The 23503-nt window shown below is 34.8% G+C and overlaps 1 protein-coding gene across 1 annotated transcript; it reads right to left on the reverse strand.

Moving 5' to 3' along the window:
• Positions 1-870: 870 nt before the first annotated feature.
• On the reverse strand, positions 871-23417 carry LOC100925244 (acyl-coenzyme A amino acid N-acyltransferase 1-like). The gene is made up of 3 exons (XM_031961258.1): positions 22915-23417; positions 6983-7185; positions 871-4672 (listed from the first exon to the last, which is right to left on the reverse strand). Exons 1-3 carry the CDS (start codon positions 23375-23377, stop codon positions 4079-4081), a joined length of 1260 nt encoding a protein of 419 aa, XP_031817118.1. The 5' UTR covers positions 23378-23417; the 3' UTR covers positions 871-4078.
• Between the last annotated feature and the right edge of the window lie 86 nt (positions 23418-23503).

Genomic DNA, 23503 nt, shown 5'->3' on the forward strand with positions numbered 1-23503 from the left:
GTATATATCTTGTCAGGTCTTGCCTCAAATAATTGTACTGCTCGCTTAATGGCCTTTAATAAAATTCTACCCATAACACTGGATAAGGAGTAAGGCTTTGTTCTGGTTGTGCTAGGAGGTTCACCCATTCTATCACACTGTCTCCTTGATAAAGGACTGCTGTGGGTGCCTCTTGTGTAGGAAAAAAATGATATTTCCAAGGGTTTTTGAGTGACTCTTTCAACCACATTGGACAAAGCCAGTTCAACTTCTCTCAAAGCCTCTTGAGCTTCTTTTGTAAGCTGGCATGGTGAGTTTAAAGCACTATCTCCCCTTAAAATATCATATAATGGTTGCAACTGATAGGTAGTCAAGCCTAACACTGGTTGCATCCATTGGATATCTCTTATCAATTTCTGAAAATCATTTAAGGTGTTTAGCTTCTCTGTTCTTAAGGCCAATTTTTCTACTGTAAGCACCTTAGGGTATACTTCATATCCTAAATATTGAAAAGGAGCATGTCTTTGAATTTTTTCTGGAGCTATGTACAATTTGTAGTATCTTAGTGTTTCTATGGTCTTTTGCAGACATGCTTCTAACATTTGCACATCTAAATATATCATCCATATAATGTAACAACATAACTTTTGGAAATGCTTTTCTTACTGGAGTAAGAGCAGCAGCAACATACATTTGATACAGAGTAGGGCTGTTTTTCATTCCCTGTGGCAAAACTGTCCATTCATATCTTTTAGAAAGCTCAGCTAAGTTAATGCTGGGCACTGAAAAGGCAAATCTTTTCGTATCCTCCCTATCCAGAGGAATAGAATAGAAACAGTCTTTAATGTCTATACCCAAAGAGGCCATTCTCTAGGCAATTGAGTAGGAGATAGAAGTCCAGGCTGAAGAGTTCCCATAGTTTCCCTCTATTCATTTACCACTGCCATCCAGTATGATTTAGCAGTCAACACAAATTCATGCCCTATGAAGACTGGTTGAAGGAATTAGAGATGTTTAGGATGAAGAAGAAAAGATTCCTACAGAATATGATAATTGTGTTCAAGTATTTAAAAAGTTGTCACATGGAAGAGAGATTAATTAGACTTGTTCCACTTGGCCCCAGAGGGTAAAATTAAGAATAATGGGATGGAGATTAAAGAAAAATTAACCTGAGATTGAGATTTGGAAGGCCTTTCTAACCATTACAGCTTTCCAAAAGTGGAATGGGCTCTTTGGGAGGCTTTGATTCCTCTTTATTGAAGGTCTTCATGAAAAGGCTGGATGCTACTCAGTACCACTGAGATTCCAACCAATGCTGACATTATGTGATTTTCTGATTTTCTGACTCCAAGAATCAGATTTCAGATTTCAGGACCTCTTCTAACATGCAGAAGTTATAAGCTGTAATTACTCATGCTCCAAATATACCAAAGCCGAAAAGCTATGCTATAACAACAATGAGCAGAGGTAAAATATTTGTCACATTCGTAGATGAAAACAGAAATTTTCCCAGTTTTTTTTTTTCATTTATTGGTCATCTGTTGAACATGATGTACAAATTTCTTCATGAAATAATTAATACTTAATTTAAAATGTAAAATTACTACTGAATTTAAAAGAAATAAGGGTTAACATGTCACATTATAATCGCGTTGCAATTTCATTTATTCTTTAATCAAAAAATATTTATCAAATTATCAACTCTGTACTAGAGAATAGGTGACACAAAGAACTATAAGACAAAGTCTCCGGTTTCATGCATTTACCAGGAGAAATAGTACATGAGTTTATGATTAATGTCATAATAGAGTCAAAGGAAAATACTCAGGGAATATAAAGGAGGGAATCAGCAACTTTTCATGGAAGGCATGGCATTTAAGAATTGCATCCCTAAAAGATGAGTAGGTATTTGATAAGTAGAGATGCGAAAGATTGTTCAAGGAAAAAAAAAGAGTAGGATATTCTGAAAATGAGAAGAGTCATAAAGACCTGAGTTCAAATCTTACTATGTGAATCTATAGACCTCAGTTTTCTCATCTCCAAAATGAGGATAATAAAAGCACCTATTTCCCAAGGCTTTTGTGAGAATAAAGTGAGATATCTGTAAAGCACTTTGCACACTTTCAAGAACTATGTAAATGCTAGCTATTGTATTTAATTTGAACATAATATGCATAAACACATATAGACAGAGACAGAGACAATAGATAAATACAGGCATTGACAGCCAACACTATCAAAGTCATCAGATTTGCTGATTAAGATCACTGGTCCTTTGAGACAAGAGTTTCAGTCAACTGATAGGAATAGAAGCCCTGTCACAAGGGGTTGAAGAATAATGGCTCATGATGAGGTACAGGTAGCACATTGGTGTAGACTACTCTTTAAAGTTAGACAGTGAAGGAAGACAGAAGTGAGACTAACTTTAGAGTGATGTCAAAATTTTTAAAAAGGATTTGAAAAGATAGGATTTTAAAAAGGATTTGAAAAGATAGGAGAGGCTCAAGTTTGTAGGCAGAAGGAAAAGCGCTTAGAAAGAACAAGCTGAAAATAAAATAGTTTAATTTAGGGAATAACATTCTAGATTAATACAAGCAAAAATGAGACCACAAGAAGAAGGAAGATAAGGCAACTTGGCAAAAAAGGCCACAAGGTTATAAAACCATTAATTCTAGAGCTAGAAGGTAGTTCAAGGGCCATGAAGTCCTACCTTTTCATGTGACAGATCAGAAACTGAGGTCCAAGGAAAGACCTTTTTACCCTTGAGTGAATTGAAAAGAGGAGAACAGGTGAAAAATATAAATTTAAAGGCCAAGAAGAGAGAACTTCAAAGAGCTCACCTTGGATAACTTTCATCCTTTTAATCAAATATTAAGTAAGGGCATCAAGTGAGAGTACACAGGCCAGTGTAATAGGCTTCGAAAAGATGAGAGAGGGCCTGAAAAACAATTCTGAGAATTTCGATAGATACCTGAAGAAAGATGAAAGGATTGGTGAGCAAGAAGAATGAGAGCCCAGTGGAACCTAGAAGGTATGAATTTGTAGGAGATCCAATCCAGTCAGCATGCTTTCTTAACATTGTTTAGCAATACTTGAAAATATAAGAGCAAAGAAAAAAGTGGAAGATGTAGCCCAAAAATGTATATTGTCTTGGAATCGGGGACTGACATAGAAGACAAGTGAGAGAGTCAAAGGGGCAAGAAAGACAGGGTATTACATGGAGGTATATCCAGAACAGGCAAGGAGACAAAGATAGAAGTGGGCTGGTGGAGTTGGAGAATAGAAAATAGTAAAAAGATTCAAGTTTGTGAAGACACAAAGTAGATGTGATGGAACAGAAAAAATGGAATGAAAATTAAGATTTCCCAAGAAAAGACTCAAAATTCTAAATCTTGCTGAAATCATCAATGAAGATAATTATAAGACTGTTATGGAGTTCTTTTGGCAATGCTAATGATAATGTACAGATGGTACTATAAGTGGATGGTGTGGAGGTCAAGAGGAAATGTTTGTAAGTGATGAAGGAAGAATGATTGACAAAAAAAGGATTCTGAATAACAAGGAATATGACAATCCTTTGTCTTGTGCTAGTGAGGCAGAGGAAGTAGAGAAAGCTGCTTATGGGGAAGTAGTAGCATAAAGAAAGTGCCAAAAAAGGCAAGGGAATGAAATAAAAAGTCAAGAAAAATCTTAAGAGGAATAAAGAAACTGTAAAAGATCATCTCATCATATATTTAGATGCAATTAAGCATTTGCAAAAGTTGCAAATACATCCCATGACATATCCTCATATCTGCAGACTTCCAGACTTCCCACTCTGTTCTTGATTGTGTTACAGATCAGCTCTGGAAAAGGAAAAGTGGATGTTCAGTACAGTTAAAATACTTTCAGAATGAAGATGATTTGGAAGGGAAGGAGGGAAACAATTAAAATTTTTGTGAGCAAATTGAATGAAAGAAGTTGGATAAGGTACATTCAAAGGGAAAGGAGAAATAGAAAATGGTCTATCAGTGACTATGGAGTGTCACTTTATGAATTTATCTTTTCTACCATCCTCTTCCATTCTAAGGGTCTTCTCTTCCCATCAGAATCTTCTTCTTCAGAGTTTGCTCCTGGAAGGAGTGAGGTGGTGTCTGAGGAATTTCTGGATCTCTCTCCAAGAATGTTCCTGGGCTACTGCATGGTAGCCAATATCACCTCCCCACAGAAGGGGCCTTGAGAAAAAGGGGTTCCAGGAAGCAAAGCACAATGGGGAATAGGGAGGCTCTATCAGGTGGCCAGCGCCAGGGTAGAAAAGCAGAGTCCCATTGCTTCTGCCATGTCTCCTCAGCTGTTCCATTGCTTGTTCAGCATAAGCTTTGCTATTGAGACATTCATCTTTCTCTCCTACAATGAATAAAATATGGCCTTGGGCCTTTTCTACCTGAAGGACACTCTGTTGGTTGACTTCAGCTTGAGGGTCTCCCTTGATGTGACGAAAATTTACTGCCCCTGATACATGTATCTGAATGTACTCCTTCTGGTGGGGGATAGGATTGATGACAAGATCCCTGTATTTGCACTGAGTCTCATGGATGGCATTGGTCCCATTGATACAGATGGTGGCTATAATTTGTTTCAGATGCACTGCCATGGCCAGCCCAATCTCTGCACCTTTACATACTGAGATCACCCCAATCCCCGATTTGTGGATCTGAAAGATACCAAAGAGGAATAAAGGATAGGGAAGGAAGAACCCAGTTAGAATATCTCTTCTTTACAAAGAAGACCACCCTAAAATCTGGGGGAAAGATGGATGGATATAAACCATCCTGACCAGGAGGAGTCATTTGATTATTCAAATAACTGACCCTGCCTTTCCCCTAGAGTTCATTCTGAGACTAACAATTATTCCTCCTCAACCTTTTGAAAATAGCAGCAGAAAAATCACAATTTATGTTGTGACAGCCTATCCCTTGTCACAAATATACTCTTCGCACACATAAATACACTTACAATACAGTATATATTTTTAAAACTAAAGTGAATTGACTTTAACTTTACTTAGAAACTTGGGGAAGTATAAATTTGGTAATATCTATTGAAAGAATTCTGGATGTTCTAGGCCTTTTGAAACAAGCATTGACAATCATTTTATTGGGCAGGGATCTTGGTTATCAAATTTATTTTGCATTTCTTTAGTAAATGCATGTACATATGTATATACATTATATCTTCCCCAAAAGAATATGTTTCACAAGAGCAGTGACAACATCAATTGCATCTTTGTAACACCAGCACCTAGGCATGTTCCTGATAGATAGGCCCTCAATAAATGATTGTTGACTGAGAAATTCACTATGCAGAGGATTCCAAAAGTATTAGTGCATTATTAAGCTACTGAAACTTAGTAATCACTAAAAATTTTGACATGTCATGAACATGGTCACACATATAGCACCATACACTAATTAGACAGCTATAATGTCTTTCCACCAATTCAAGCAACAACTTCTACTGGCTTTGGCGTCAAAGGGCCTGGTTCAAATCCCATCTCTGACCCTTGCTATGTATGCATGTAGCAATAGATAGATCACTGAACCTGGAATCAGCAAGGCCTGTGGTCAAATTCAGCTTCAGATACTCCCTAGCTGTGTCATCCTGAGGAAATCATTTAGTTGATGTTTGTGTTAGTTGTACCAACTATAAAATGGAGATAACAGCATCTATTTTATTCACTTGTTGTGAAAAGCCAATGAGATATTTGTAAAGTATTTACTGCAGTGTCTAGCTAAAGTAGGAACTACTATATGAACGCACATTGCCTTCTCTTGCCCTTCCTTTTCCAGATTTCAAGCTATGATTCCATAATTATAAGAGCTGGGTGGTTGCCCATGGCACATGGAAGGTTGGTGACTTGCAACTAAACACCACGGGAAAGATTTGGACCAGTCTTCCCGACTCTTGTCCAGCATGCTAGTACACCATGTTGCCTCTGGAAAACAGTTTGTCTTTTTTTTATGCTGATGAAAGTATTGCACAAAAATGAAGGCTAAGGAGCATAAAGAATTGGGGGATTCTAGGATCCTCACAATATTAGAGTTAGAAGAGACCTTTGCCAATCTTCAGATCTAGTCCCTTTCTTTTTACAGAGGTTGAGTGGGGGATAAATGAGAGGCAGGATATGAAGACAGGTCTTTGGATTCTAAATCCAGTGTTCTTTCCACTGTAACATGCTCTGAATCATAGTAGGAAAGGTGGTTGTGTGACCTTACACTTAGGAGACAGTCTCATCGACTTTGCAGCCAGTGATGAGTGGAGATCTAGAAAGAGGAACCAATAAGATCAAAAAGAGTGTACTAACCCAACTGTTCCTCTTCACTGACTAAAATATATCTGGCCTATGTCAGAGTGGCACCAGTGGTTATATACCAGTCTGCTTTTTTCTACTTCAATATAAAACGCAACTCTCACTATTCACAGGTTATTACCTATAACAATTGTTCTTAACCTAGCAGATAAGGAAATTCTTGAAATTGAATAAGGAAAAAAAAAACTACATTGTGCTAATCATTAAAATTTAGCTCTTCCTTTCATTATTTAAAAAAAAAAAAAAAACATATGCTGAGATGGCATTCATAGATCTCATAAGACAACTAAAGAAAAATGAGGAACCTCTAGTCCAGGCAAAGCCAACCTTCTAACAATAATTATAAATTCAACATCATGGGGCCTGCATAGATCATAGCCCAAAAGAACAAAAGGCACAATTCTCTCTATCTTTTGTGTATGAATGAGTTAAGCATCATTGTCTAGATATAATTTCAGCCATAGTAATTTCAGAGTAACTAACTAAATACTAAGTAAATATAACTAAAAAAATGTTTAAGGCCTTTTTCAGCTTTGAAACTGATTTCTGAAAGAGCTCTTGAGGGATTCTGACTCAGTGGGTACCCAACAAATTTGTTCCAATTCAGGATTCAGATTAGTGACTCAAAACATTGTCTGTAAATTGTGAAAATACCTTTGGGTGGTGCATCAACATATTGGCAGCTTCCTCAAAATATTCCAGGTCTACTTCCACTAAGTTGCTGGGTAGGTCTTCATAGGCAAAATAGGCCAAAGCCAATACACCAAAACCATGGCTTGCCAAAAGACTGGCTCGAAATTCAACCAGGCCACCAATTCCACCAAATAAATCAATTACCCCTGGGAAAGGGCCTTCTCCTAAGACAAAAAGCAAACCAAGGAGCAATGACAAAGAGAACAAGAAAAAGATTTGCTAGGCAAAGGTAGATAACAATGTAAAAAAAAAATTGGGGGTAGTTTAAAATGAATGGCAAATAAGAGTTTTTTTACTTATAAATACACATATTAACTATAATGGACATATGAAAAAAGGCCCTATCTGCATCCAGAGAAAGAACTGAAACAGAGAAACACACACACACACACACACACACACACACACACACCTATTTGTGTCTAATGTTGGCCATCTCTAGGGTGGGGAAGGAAAAAACATTGAAACAGAAATAACTCTTAGATTGTAGTCTTACAACCAATTAAAAATTCATTTCATTGTATGATAATTTAGTTCATGTGACTCCAGCTTCTCTATAAGAATAGTACGAAATACTTTTATCAAATGCCTTCTAAAAATCAAGATCAGCTACATTCCTCACACCTACCAATTCAATATCCTTGTTTAAAATTATTGAAAAATGGAAAGTTCTGAGATCACTGTTGTTATTATATTATCATCATCATTACCTTTATTGTTATTGTCATTAGTAGTAGTAGTAGTAGTAGTAGTAGTAGTAGTAGTGACGGTGGTATTAATAGCAATAGTGTCAATTTTATTATAATGTTTTTAGCCCTTTTTTTGAGTTCAGATAGAAATTATCCAAGGACAAGTTGATGTCTTAATTTTTCTTTTCTATTTAATATTCTGTGAATAACTTTAAAGGTAAATAAAATGGCTTTTTCATAATTGAATAAAAATATTGGGTTATAAGTTCATCTTCCACAGACTGACTGAATGCATCTTTACCTAAACTTAATGGGGATTGGTCTGAAAGGATGACATCTTCTACATGGTCTTAATTCCTTCCAAGGCTCTGTATTTGCATTTTTGAAATTTTTTCATTCTATTTAGGGAGATATTTATTAAAAATCATTGCTTTTAAATTTTTGTGAATAATGTTTTATATATATATACTAAGCTCTATCATTTTGATATACAAGTCCACATGATTCAAATAGTTTTTCACATCAATGTCCATGTATTTTCAGTTGAGATCATATGAATACCACCCTCTGGTGGATCTTAGACACCTTCTAAGTGTCTAAGCCTTCTAGGTTTCTAATTGCATATGGAGATAAACTTTCAGTTACATTTGACAATATCAATAGCATGTACCTTTATTGGTCATTCCTATTGCTTAGTAAAGTAGAATCTATTTGTTACAAATTTTATTTATGTGGATTTTTTTCCTATCATGAGTTCTGAGAATATCAGTTCCCTTCTTTTTTGATGCAGAAATGTTCATCTTTCTATAGTTGTCTTGGGGATGAGTTTCATGTTTCACTAATAATGCATTAGAGGTTTTTTGTTCTGGATCAAAGGTTCTTAACACTATTTTTTCTGTCAGAAACCCCTTAACTGGTTTGGTAAATCCTTATGGTCACTTTCTAAGAATTTTTTTAAATAATTGAAGAAATGGTAATTTTTTTTATTAAAGCTTTTTATTTACAAAACATGTGCATGGGTAATTTTTTAATACTGACACTTGCAAAACCTTCTGTTACAAATTTTCCCCTCCTTCCCTCCACCCACTTCCCTAATGGCAGGTAGTCCAATACATGTTCAATATGTTAAATAAATATATGTTAAATCCCATGCATACGCATACACACACACACACACACACACACACACACACACACACTCACATTTATACTGTTACCTTGCTGCACAAGAAAAATCGAATCAAGAAGGAAAAAAAACTTGAGAAAGAAAACAAAATGCAAGCAAACAACAACAGAAAAGAGTGAAAATGCTATGTTGTGGTCCACAATCAGTTCCCACAGGCCTCTCTCTGGGTGTAGATGGCTCTCTTCATTACTGAACAATTTGAACTGGTTTGTATCATCTCATTGTTGAAGAGAGCCACATCCATCAGAATTGATCATTGTATAGTCTTATTGTTGCCATGTATAATGATCTCCTGGTTATGCTCATTTCACTCAACATCAGTTCATGTAAGTCTCTCCAGGCCTCTCTAAAATTATCCTGCTGGCTGTTTCTTATACAACAATAATATTCCATAACATTCATATACTATAATTTATTTAGCCATTCTTCAATTGATGGGCATCCATTCAGTTTCCATTTTCTTGCCACTACAAAAAGAGCTGCCACAAAAATTTTTCCACATGTGGGTCCCTTTCCCTCCTTTAAGATATCTTTGGGATATAAACCCAGTAGGAACACTGCTGGGTCAAAGGGTATGCACAGTCCGATAACTTTTTGAGTCTAGTTCTAAATTGCTCTCCAGAATGGTTGGATCCATTCATAATTCCACTAACAATGTATCAGTGTCCCATTTTCCCACATCACCTCTAAAATTTGTCATTGTCTTTTTCTGTCATTTTAGTCAATCTCAAGAGGTGTGTAGTGGTATCTCAGAGTAGTCTTAATTTGCATTTCTCTGATCAATAGTGATTTGAAGCACCTTTTCATATGACTACAAATAGTTTCAATTTCTTAATTTGAAAATTGTCTATTCATATCCTATGACCACTTATCAATAAGAGAATGGCTTAATTTCTTATAAATTTGAGTCTATTCTCTCTATATTTTAGACACGAGGCCTTTATCAGAACCTATGAATAAAAAAATGTTTTCCAAGTTTGTTGCTTCCCTTCTAATCTTGTCTGCATTAGTTTTTTTTTTTTGTTTGTTTTGTTTTGTTTTTGTGCAAAAAACTTTTTAACTTAATATAATCAAAATTATCTATTTCGTGATCAATAATTAACTTCAGTTCTTCTTTGGTCACAGATTTCTTCTTCCTCCACAGGTCTGAGAGGTAACTATCCTCTGTTCTTCTAATTTCTTTATAATATCATTCTTTATGTCTAGATCATGAACCCATTTTGACCTTATCCTGGTATACGGTGTTGAGTGTGGGTCAATGACTAGTTTCTGCCATACTAGTAGTTTTAATCAAATAGTGAATTCTTCTCCCCAAAGCTGGAGTCTTTGCATTTTCAAACACTAGATTGCTAAAGTTATTAACTATTTTGTCCTGTGAACCTAACCTATTCCACTGATGAACTATTCTGTTTCTTAGCCAGTACCAAATGGTTTTGATGACCGCTGCGTTACAATATAGTTTTAGATCTGATACAGCGAGGCCACCTTCATTTACTTTTTTTTTTCTATTAATTCCCTTGAAATTATTGACCTTTTGTTCTTCCAGACGAATTTTGTTGTTTTTTTTTTCTAGGTCAGTAAAATAGTTTCTTGGGAATCTGACTGGTATAGCACTAAATAAATATGTTAATTTAGGTAGTATTGTCATTTTTATTATGTTTGCTCAACCTATCCAAGAGCACTTGATATTTTTCCAGTTACTTAGATCTGACTTTATTTGTATGGAAAGTATTTTGTAGTTTTGCTCATATAGTTCCTGACTTTCCCTTGGCAGATAGATTCCCAAATATTTTATTCTATCGACACTTATTTTGAATGGAATTTCTCTTTGTATCTCTTGCTGTTGGATTTTGTTAATGACGTATAAAAAGGATGATGATTTATGTAGATTTATTTTGCAGCCTGCAAATTTCCTAAAGTTGTGGATTATTAATGGCTTTTTAGTTGATTCCCTAGGGTTCTCTAAGTATACCATCATATCATCTGCAAAGGGTGACATGATAATTTGGTTTCCTCATTACCTACTCTAATTCCTTTCATTTCTATTTCTTCTCTTATTGCCTAAGCTAGCATTTCTAATACAATATTGAATATTAATGGTTTTAGTGGGCAACCTTGTTTCACTCCTGCTCTTACTGGGAATGTTTCCAATTTATCCTCATTACATATGATACTTACTAATGGTTTTAAATAGATGCTACTACTTTTTTTAAATTATTTTTTAAAAATAATTATAACTTTATTGACAGAACCCATGCCTGGGTATTTTTTTTACAACGTTATCCCTTGCACTCACTTCTGTTCCGACTTTTTGCCTCCCTCCATCCACCCCTTCCCCCAGAGGACAAGCAGTACTATACATGTTAACTATGTCATAGTATATCCTAGATACAATATATGTGTGCAGAACTGAACAGTTCTCTTATTGCACAGGAAGAATTAGATTTAGAACGTAAAAATAACCGGGAAGAAAAACAAAAATGCAAACAATTTACATTCATTTCCCAGTGTTCTTTCTTTGGGTGTAGCTACTTCTGTCCATCATTGATCAATTGGAACTGAGTTAGATTTTCTCTTTGTCAAAGAAATCCACTTCCATCAGAATACAGCGTCATATACTATTGTTGTTGAAGTATATAATGATCTCCTGGTTCTGCTCATTTCACTTAGCATCAGTTCATGTAAGTCTCTCCAAGCCTCTCCTGTATTCATCCTGCTGGTCATTTCTTATATAACAATATTCCATAACATCCATATACCACAATTTGCCTAACCTCTCTAATTGATGGGCATTCATTCATTTTCCAGTTTCTAGCCACTACAAACAGGGCTGTCACAAACATTTTGGCACATACAGATCCCTTTTCCCTTCTTTAGTATCTCTTTGGGATATAAGCCCAGTAGTAGCACTGCTGGATCAAAGGGTATGCACAGTTTGATAACTTTGGGGGGATAATTCCAGACTGCTCTCCAGAATGGTTGGATTCATTCACAACTCCACCAACAATGCATCAATGTCCTAGTTTTCCCACATCCCCTCCAACATTCATCATTATTTTTTCCTGTCATCTTTAGATGCTACTATTTTAAGAAAAATTCCATTTATTCCTATACTCTCTAATGTTTTTAATAGGAATGGGTGTTGGATTTTATCAAATGCTTTTTTCTGCATTTACTGAAATAATCATATGGTTTTTGTTAATTTGGTTATTGATATAGTCAATTATACTAATAGTTTTCCTAGTATTGAACCAGCTCTGCTTTCCTGGTATAAATCCTACTTGGTCATGGTGTATTATATGGGGATGATTTTCTTTAATCTCTTTGCTAATATGTTGTTTAAGATTTTTGCATCAATATTCATTGGGGAGATTGTTCTATAATTTTTTTTCTCTGTTGTCATCTTACCTGGTTTAGTTATCAATACCACCTCTGTATCATAAAAGTAATTTGGTAGGAGTCCTCCATTCCCTATTTTTTCAAATAGTTTATATAGTATTGGAATTAATTATTTTTAAAATGTTTAATAGAATTCACATGTAAATCCATCTGGTCCTGGGCGTTTTTCTTAGGGAGTTGATTAATAGCATGTTCTATTTCTTTTTCTAAAATGGGACTATTTAAGTAATTTATTTCCCCCTTCTGTTAATCTGGATAATTTATGTTTTTGTAGGTACTCCTGCATTTCACTTAGGTTATCAAATTTATTGGCATAAAGTTGGGCAAAGTCCTAATTATTGCTCTAATTTCCTCTTCATTGGTAGAAAGTCCTCCCTTTTCATTTTTAAGACTAACAGTTTGATTTTCTCTTTCCTTTTTTCTAATCAAATTTACTAAAGGTTTATCTATTGTTATTTTTTTCACAAAACCAACTCTTAGTTTTATTTATTAATTCAATAGTTTTTTTCACTTTCATTTTTATTAATCTCTCCTTTTATTTTTAGAATTTCAAGTATGGTATTTGATTGGGGTTTTTTAATTTGCTCCTTTTCTAGCTTTTTTAGTTGCAAGCCCAGTTCATTATCTTCTTTTTCTCTATTTTATGCAAGTAAGCTTCTAGAGATATAAAATTTCCCCTTATTCCCACTTTGACTGCATCCCACAAATTTTGGTATGTTGTCTCATTATTATAATTCTCTTGGATAAAATTATTGTGTCTATGATTTGCTGTTTTACCCATTCATTCTTTAGAATGAAATTATTTAATTTCCACTGACTTTTTGGTCTATTTTCCCCTGGCTTTTTATTGAGTGTAATTTTTATTGCAATGTGGTCCGAAAAAATGTATTTACTATTTCTGCCTTTCTGCATTTGATTTTGAGGTCTTTATGTCCTAATATATGGTAAATTTTTGTATAGGTTCCATGAACTGCCGAGAAAAAAGTATACTCCTTTCAGTGTCCATTCAATTTTCTCCAAAGATCTATCATACTTAACTTTTCTAGTATTCTATTTACCTCTTTAAAACTTCTTTCTTTTTTTATTTTGTGGTTTGATTTATCTAGTTCTGAGTGAGTGAGGTTAAGATCTCCCACCATTATGGTTTTGGTGTCTTATTTCTTCTTATAGCTCTCTTAACTTCTCCTTTGGGAATTTCCAGGCTATACCACTTGATGCATATATATTTAGTATTGATATTGCTTCATTATCTATGGTATCCTTTAGCAAGATATAGTTTCCTTCTTTATCTCTTTTAATTAGATCAATTTTTGCTTTTACTTGTTCTGAGATCAGGATGGCTACCCCTGCTTTTTTTTTTTTAACCTCACCTGAAGCATAATAGATTCTGCTCCAGCCTTTTACCTTTACTCTGTATGTATCACTCTGCTCTAAATGTATTTCTTGCAAACAACATGTTGTAGGATTCTGGCTCTTAATACAGTCTTCTATCCACTTACACTTTATGGGACAGTTTCACCCCATTCACAAAAATGGTTAAAACTACAAATTCTGTATTTCCTGCTATCTTATTCCCAGATTATACTTTTCTCTTTCCTTTTCCCCTTTTTCTCTTCTCCAATATTTAATTTATAAGCACCATTTGCCTCAAGCAGCCCTCCCCTTTTCTTATATCTTTTCCCTATTGTTTTTCTTTTCCCTTTTATTTAGCCTACCCCTTCCCTTTTTGCCTTTCCCCTCCTACTTTTCAATAAGGTGAGAGAAGTTTCTCTGTAAACCAAATATATCTAATATTTTCTCTTTGAGCTAAATCTGATGAGAGTAAGATTCACACAATGTTCATTTCCTTCAAATATAATCGGTTTCCTTTGCCTCGTTGTGAGATGTAACTAATTCAGAGGCTGGGTTGGATAATGAGCTGAGGGTCGTGGGAGAAGATCAGAAAGAATCATGTGTCCTCTCCACTACCTTGGCTCTGCCTCTTCCCAAAGAGATCTTAAAGAAGGGAAAGGGACCCACATGTGTAAAAATGGTTGTGGCAGCCCTTTTTGTAGTGGCAAAAAACTGAAAACTGAGTAGATGCCCATCAATTGGAGAATGGCTGAATAAATTATGGTATATGAATGTTATGGAATATTATTGTTCTGTAAGAAATGACCAACAGGATGAAAACAGAGAGGCTTGGAAAGACTTACATGAACTGATGCTGAGTGAAATGAGAAGAACCAGGAGATCATTATACACTTCAACAACAATACTGTATGAGTATGTATTCTGATGGAAATGGATATCTTCAACAAAGAGAAGATATAATTCAGTTCCAATTGATTAATGATGGACAGAAGGAAATACATCCAGAGAAGGAACACTGGAAAATGAATGAATTTACATTTCATTGGTTTACATTTGAATGGTTGGTGAATGGTTTACATTTTTGTTTTTCTTCTCAGCTTATTTTTACCTTCTGAATCCAATTTTTCCTGTGCAACAAGAAAACTATTCGGTTCTGCACACATATATTCTATCTAGGATATACTATAACATATTTAACATGTATAAGACTGCTTGCCATGTAGGGGAGGGGGTGGAGGGAAGAAAGGGAAAAGTCGGAACAGAAGTGAGTGCAAGGGATAATGTTGTGATTAAAAAAAACTACCCAGGCATATGTTCTGTGAAGAAAAAGTTACAATTAAACAAAAAGAAAGAAAGAAAGAAACGACCAGCAGGATGATTTCAGAGAGGCTTGGAGAAACTTACATAAACTGATGCTAAGTGAAGTGAGCAGAACCAGGAGATCATTATACATGGCAAGGCTATGCAATGATGAATTCTGATGGATGTGGCTCTCTTCAACAGTGATATGATTCAAACCAGTTCCAATTGTTCAGTGATGAAGAGAGCTATATACAACTAGACAGAGGATTGTGAGAACTGAGTGCTGACCACAACATAGCATTTTCATTCTTTCTGTTGTTTACTTGCATTTTGTTTTCTTTCTCAGGTTTTTTTTTCTTCTTGATCCAATTTTTCTTGTGCAACAAGATAACTGTATAATACATATATTTATATAAATATGTATATATATATGTATATATGTATTAACATATATTTTAACATATTTAACAAGTATTGTACTACCTGCTATCTAAGGGGTGGGGTGGGGGGAAGGAGGGGAAAAATTGGGAATAGAAGGTTTTGCAAGGATCAATCAAATATGAAAAGTTATCCATACATATCTTTTGTAAACAAAAAGCTTTAAAAAATTAAAAAAGAACCAGTCAAACAAAATAAAAATAAATAAATAAATAAAAAATAGAAGAAAATGCAAAATACCCTGGAAAACTGATCTAGGAAAGACAATCTAATTATTATTAAACTCCTGAAAACCATGCTGTAAAAAAGAAAAAAAAAAAAAAAAAAAAAAAAAAAACATTAACAACAATCTCCTAGATATCATTTTTCAGAAAATCATCAAGGAATTGCCTTGTGGCCTAGAACAGGGGGGTAAAATAGCCATTGAGAGAATTCACCAGTCATCTCCTGAAAGAGACCCCCAAAATGAAAACTCCAAGAAATATTGTAGCTAAATTTCAGAATTCTCAGATCAAAGAGAAAATATTGCAAACAGCCAGAAAGAAACAATTCAATTATCAAAGAGTCACAATCGGGATTACCTAGGATCTACCAGCTTCCACTTTAAAGAATCAAAGGGTGTGGAATATGATTTTCTAAAAGGCAAAGGAACTTGGATTGACGGCAAGAATTGACTATCCAGCAAAATTAAGCATTATCTTTCAGGAGGAAAGATAGATATTCAATGAAATAGGGGATTTTCATTTATTTTTCATGAGAAGACCAGAGCTGGACAGAAAATTTGATCTTCAAATACAGAACTGAAGAGAAGCATAAAAAGGTAAAAAGGAAAGGAAAAAATAACTTGCTTTTAAAAGCTAAAAATTTTGCATCCTTACATGAGAAAATGATATCTTTTTGAGATCTGTATCGCTGTTTTGGGTATACTTAGAGGGTGCAGGTATACTTTGATTTTATTGTGATGATATTTTTAAAAAATAGAGGTGGAAAGGGGATTCTACTTGAAAAAGAAAATGGAATTAAAAATGGGGTAAATTACATCTCATAAAGAGGCAAAAAAAAAAAATATTACAATTAAGGGAAAGAAGGGGAAGATGACCTTGTGTAAATCTTACTCTCATCAGATTTGGCTCAAAGAGAGAATATCAAAATATCAGATATATTTAACTTCATAGAGAAACTTATCTCATCCTATAAGGAAGTAGAAAGGGAAAGGGGAAAAGAAAGGGGGAGGCTAATAGAAATAACAGAAATAGAAAGGGAAAGGTATAAGAAAGGGGGAAGAGCTGTAATAGGGGAGGGCTGTTTGAGGGAGGTGGTGGTCAGAAGCAAAATATTTAGGAGAAGGAAAGAGGGAAAGGGAAGAGAAAAGTATAACTTGGAGAAAACAAGATGGCAGGAAATAGTAATTTTAACCATAAATGTGAATGGGATGAACTGTCTCATAAAGTGGAAGCAGATACCAGACTGGACTAAAAGCCAGATTCCTATAATATGTTGTTTACAAGAAACTATATTTAAAGCAAAGTGATACATACAGAGTAAAGATAAAAGGTTGGAGCAGAATCTATCATGCTTCAGCTGAAGTAAAAAAAAAAAAAAAAAAGCAAGGGTAGTAATCCTGATCTCAGATCAAGCAAAAGCAAAAATACATTTAATTAAAAGAGATAAGGAAGGAAACCACAATTATTCTCTCATTCATTATGTTAATAGCACATAGGTTTTCTTTTTCACATTTGATTCAACATTTATGAACACAGCTATGATCAAAAATGTTTCCCAGATCCTCCATCATTGGGTTTTCTCTCTTTCCTCAAATGTCTGCTTCTCAATTCCCAAAATGTAATTTTGAATTAAAGCTGGATTCTTTATTTTGTTTTTTTGTTTTGTTTTCGGTGCTGCTTTGACTTCTACTATCACCTTAAGTTTTGGGCTATCCCTTTGAATTGCTGATTAAACTTGTAAAGAATTTCTGATATTTTGATTATCCAGATTCCATTTTGTTATGTTTATTTTTTTGGTGCCTTTGAGTGATATATGTTCAGATAATCATTAAAATAATTTTTAAAAGTCTTTCCATACATTTTCAATGGTTTTCTCAAGCCACTTCTGCCATAATGGTATTTGACATTTGTCCTTAGGAATTTATCTAGATAGTTCTACTTTTACCATTCAGTTACAAACAGGATATAATAAAAATATCCTGTATTATTACAGAATGTAATGTAATATCCTTATTATTACTGGTCCTGGTAGTCAGGAAGACTTGAGTTCAAATCCAGTGACAGACAATTAACTAATTAGGTGGTTCTACTCAAGTCACTTAATTCTCTGTCTTCCTGAATTTCCTCAACCATGAAATGAAGAGAATAATAAAATTTATCTTCCAGGGATGTTGTGAGGATCAAATGAAATAGTATTTGCAAAACATATAGCACAATCCCTGGCATATAATAGGCACTTAATAAGTGATGGTTTCATTTTTTTCCCCTCTGACTCTTAAATAACAGCTATAGCATATACTCATGTGGCAAACCTGAAATATCTTTGCACCCTTTATCACATAGCATAGAATGTCATGTTTATTTATGATAGATATAAGATATCCCATCTTTTAAAAAAATCATTCTCTTTTGGTATGATTGTTTTACTCATTGGATTTGTGCCATTAAACTAAAAGGCATATTGAAATTCCATTCTACATTACTACCTCCTTTTCTAAATTGTTAAAGTCATGGCATTATTTTTGTCATCCATTTTATTATTATGTAGCACTGTAGCAGTTTGTATTAAATATAAATGTCCAACACTTCCATGTGCTTTAGATTTAAGGACCTCATCTATTTTCAATTTTTCCTCACCATATATGAGTTTAAGAATGAAGTTATTAACACATCCAGCCATGCTGGAGAGCAATTTGGAACTTTGCCCAAAAAGTTATCAAACTATGCATACCCTTTGATCCAGCAGTGTTTCTACTGGGCTTATACCCCAAGAGATACTAAAGAAGGGAAAGGGACCTGTATGTGACAAAATGTTTGTGGCAGCCCTCTTTGTAGTGGCTAAAAGCTGGAAATTGAATGGATGCCCATCAATTGGAGAATGGTTGAGTAAACTGTGGTATATGAATGTTATGGAATATTATAGTTCTATAAGAAATGACCAGCAGGATGAATACCGAGAAGACTGGTGAGACTTACATGAACTGTTGATGAGTGAAATGAGCAGAACCAGGAGATCACTATATACCTCAACAACGATACTGTATGAGGATGTATTCTGATAGAAGTGGATTTCTTCAACAAAGAGAAGATCTAACTCAGTTTCAATTGATCAAGGATGGACAGAAGCAGCTACACCCAAAGAAAGAACACTAGGAAATGAATGTAAAACTGCTTGCATTTTTGTTTTTCCTCCTGGATTATTTATATCTTCTGAATCCAATTCTCCCTGAGTAACAAAAGAACTGTTCGGTTCTACACACATATATTGTATCTAAGATATACTGTAACCTATTTAACATGTATAGGACTGCTTGCCATCTGGGGGAGGGGGTTGGGGGAGGAAAGGGAAAAATCGGAACAGAAGTGAGTGCAAGGGGTAATGATGTAAAAAATTACCGTGGCATGGGTTCTGGCAATAAAAAGTTATTAAAAAAAAAAAAGAATGAAGTTATTTCTATTTTTTAATTTAAATAGAAAATAGTAAAAAAAAAAAAAAATAGAAAAAGAAGAAAAAATGTCATGTGCACAGCAAAACATACAAAGGAATTCAAAATATGTAATGATAAATTACCATTTCAAGAAAGCATATATAATAATCTTCCTCCCCTTTCTCTCCCAAGCAGGCTATAGTTAAGCATGAATATATTTATGCGTTAAGCATGAATATATTTGTCTCTATACCTTCTCAACCAGGGCCACATCTAAGTTCATTCTTCCTAGACTCTGACCCCTGAATCCTGACACCATCCCTGCCCAGGAGGTAAATGTTCCCTTGGTTGGGGCTGAGGCTACCTCTAATCTAGCTATTCCCTGGGCTCCCTGATTGCTGTTTCACAGGAGCTAGCCTGAAGATGTTTAGACTTCATGGGGTCCAAACCTCCATCTTTCTTCAGGTCTTCTCCCATTCTCCCAAGAGGACCCCAGTTTTGCTCAAAGTCTTATTTGTTTTACGTCCACCTACATTCACCTTGAGGAACAATTTTGTTTTGTCTGTGGGGGGAAAATCTGGAGAGCATTTCCCACCATCCTCTCCTGAAGTTATTTTTTAAGATTACCCTTCACTGATAACCAAATACATATTGTAACTCCAAACAGAGGATATAATTGATGAAAAGCATCAAGTAAGATCTATTTCCAATAGAGATAAGAGTATTTGTACATAACGAAAGTATAACAGATTTCATTTGTATTGGTGAGTTTGTCTGCCTCAGTGATTAACACATAGTTCTAACATAAGATACATCTGGTGTTTCTGATTTATTCTGATGTATCCTGTTTTCCTGGTATGTAAAAAGAAAAAAAAAGTACCTCTTTCTCCATTGCATTACACTTGAAGCTGATTATCACAATGTCTGTAACTCTGCCATCTATGCCACCTTATATACTTCTAAATTCATAGAATCAATTTCATCATACAGGCTGGTACTAACCTAAGTAGTGGTAATACCAAAGCCCAGTTAGTCAATGTGTCTCAATTCCTCATAGACTTTCACAGAAACTATGTTGGTCTTTGGCATACAGAGCATCCACAATATTTCACCCTTCTTAGAATTCCATTTTTTAATAATCCTACCCACTCAATGGATTGTATTTTAGTAGGTTATTATTAACAGCAGCAGCATCATTTCATCTTTGTTAGGATTTTTTCATTCTTTTCATCTTTTTTAGAAGGAGCTCAGATAGAAAGGATTCTGATAAAATTCACTATTGAACTAAATTTCTTTTATATTTAATGTCCTACATGATTGCAGAAATAGATAAAAATAATTCATTTTTATATTGAAATAAAAATATTATGATATAAATTCATCCTCTATGAATTCATTGAAACCATCCTCAGTGTAATTCCAACAGCATACAGGATAAGTGGGATCATCCCAATTTTTCCTCCTGCAGGTTTGTTGTTATTGTTGTGATTGTTCAGTCATAGCTGACTTTTTGGGCTACCATTTGGGGTTTTCTTGGCAAAGATACTAGAGTGGTATGTCATTTCTTTCTCTAAATCATTTTACAGATGAGGAAACAGAGGAAGACAGGGTAAAGTGACTTGCCTAGGGTCACACACTTGTCCAGTAAGGGTCTGGAGCTAGATGTGAACTCAAGAACATGAGTCTTCTTGATGTCAGGCCTAGCACTCTATCCCCTGCCCCATCTAGCTGCATAGCTCCTCTAAGTCTTTCTTTTAAAAGCTTTTCATCTTATAAAGCTTGGAAATTAGAGGCATTTGGTATGGTGACAACTATTTTAAATGTTGCTCTTAGGACCATGGGAGGTGAGTGTGGATCACGACATAGCATTCTCACTCTTTCTGTTGTTGTTTGCTTGCATTCCGTTTTCTTTCCCAGTTTTTTTTCCTCCTTGATCCAATTTTTCTCATATAGCAAGATAACTGTATAAATATGTATATGAATATTGGATTTAACATACATTTTAACATATTTAACATGTATTGGACTACCTGCAATCTAAGGGAGGGAATGGGAGGAAGAAGGGGATAATTTGGAACAGAAGGCTTTGCAAGGGTCAATGATGAATTACCCATGCATATGTTTTGTAAATAAAAAACTTTAATTTAAAAAAAAATGTTGCTCTTACATTTTTGCTAATTAATCAGTGTCATTTTTGGGCAACTATGAGCAACAATTTAGGCTATTAAGTCCAGTTCTAGTTCAGTTTATTGGTAGATTTCTCCAGATATTTTGATATTTAAATTTGTAAGATAGAGATTTGTCATGTCAATTCATGAAAGAGAATGTGCTTTTGGATATATAATTCGAACCATTACTTCATGTCCGCTAGATATTTATAACTTTCCATGTTGCAGTTTCTGCCACTTCCTTACATAATCTATGTTGACTGTTAAGCCCAAACTCCTTAAAGATAATCTTTTCTATAACTTCTTGGGATAATGACCTGATCCTGAATTGCCATCATAAACCCTTCATTTCCAAAACTCCATGACTTAGAAAATGTTTCATTACTTCCCTGGAAAGCATTAATGGCTAAGCAGATACAGATATTGCTTGGGGATGGCCCTTTGATTCTTATCTTAGCTATTTTCGAAGTTTCATCCCCAGCACTGAGTTAATTCAACAAATCTATTGGCGTGTATCTCTTTGACCTTCTGTTATTACTTAAGGAAATGATATAAGATCATTTCAAAGTATTTTTGCAGGCTTTTAACCCATTTGTCATGTACTTTAAGAAGTTTCAATCTTCTTTTTGCTTTTTTGCTTAGGAAGTAATAATTGTTGGATAGCTGCCTTATGATGATGGAGCTTAGGCATCATTAATATTATACAAATTTTTTATGACTAACTTTAGCATTCCAAGGGCTACCATTGGTTAATTGATTTAAATGTTGGCTTCCCATTCAGTTTTGAGTTCAATGTGCCAGTAAATCTCTTAATACATTCAGTCACACACATGACCTATCTGAAAGAGACCAACTATTTGTGGCTATCATACTCTTCTCTTGGTTTAAAGCTTGAATGCTTCAGGTTCTAGCCTTCATTGTCATTGTCACACATGATAATTGCATAAATATAGGAAGAATCATAATGAGTTCAAACTGTCTCCCTTGAGGAAGGAAATTGTTGGTAGCACATTTTAAATACAGAAGCTTTTCATGTGACCATCATATACTCAGGGGACAATTGGGTAGCACAATGGATAGAATGGATAAAGTACCAGAACAGAACCAGTACCATCTTACTGAGTTTAAATTTGGCCTTATATACTTACTGCTTGTGTGATTCTGAAAAAGTCACTTAGCCCTGTTTTCCTCAATTTCCTTATCTGTAAAGTGATTTGAAAAAGAAAATGGCAAAACACTCCAGTATCTTTGCCAAGAAAACCCCAAACAAGATTAGTCACAAAGAGTTGGACACAACTGAAACAATGAAACAACAAGTACCCTTGAAGTAACTTTTTTCATTTCTCAGATCATCTGCACATGTTTTCTGCTTCCTATTTGATCGAATTTGTATTTTAGTTTAGTTTAGGTTTCTTTCAACCATATAGAGAACCAGAAATCTCCCATATCTTCTTTATTTGGGAATTCTCTGTCTCTGATTTTTTTTTACTTCCCAAGTCTCTAATAAAAGTTTTGGGTTGCTGTTGAATCATTTATTTTGTTTTTGTTGTTATTGTTGTTTTAACTCTTATCAAGATCAGTGTTCTATTCATTAGAAAATATTGACTATGTTTCTAATAAAGAGATTATCATTATTATTATTATTATTCCCTGAAAGCCTTCAAAACCATCAATGCACAAATAAAAAAAAAAAAATGTAATCCCACCTGGAGGGAGAAAAAAGGCTCCTCGAACTCTGCCTTCTCTAATTGGGATCCGCTGTAGCCCAGGGCTTGAGAACCAACGTTCTATCACCTGGCTAGCTTTTGGTTGAACCTCAGGAGAATCCTCCAAGACAACGGAATCATAGAGGTCAAGTTGTATGTAAAAGGGGCTGTTCATTACATCCTGCTTCAATAGTCGCCGAAATGGATTCACAGGCTTCAAGGACCAAAAGAGACCCATGGGATGGATGCCCATATAGTCACCCCCAAGAGCAGCTGCTTTTTCTAGGTTAACACTGCCATCCTCATCAGCTTTATAGAAGGCTCGAGACTGGAAGAGCTTCCCTTTTTCATCTGTCAGTGATGCTTTGAAGGTTACCATCTGAAAAGGGTTAAGTCCAGTTGCTCTGATGTACAATGGCTCATCAGCAAGAGCTGTTTCTGGGGTAACTATCAGCTGGAACATTGGCAAATAACAATGTGTGTGTGTGGGATGATATCTTGACCTATAAAAGTAAAAACAAAGAAACAAAAAATCATAAATATATATTTTTTTTAATATAGGATAAGAAGGATGAGAAGAGGAGGAGAA

Source organism: Sarcophilus harrisii, chromosome 1, assembly GCF_902635505.1.
Source record: "Sarcophilus harrisii chromosome 1, mSarHar1.11, whole genome shotgun sequence".
NCBI classification, from domain to species: domain Eukaryota; kingdom Metazoa; phylum Chordata; class Mammalia; order Dasyuromorphia; family Dasyuridae; genus Sarcophilus; species Sarcophilus harrisii.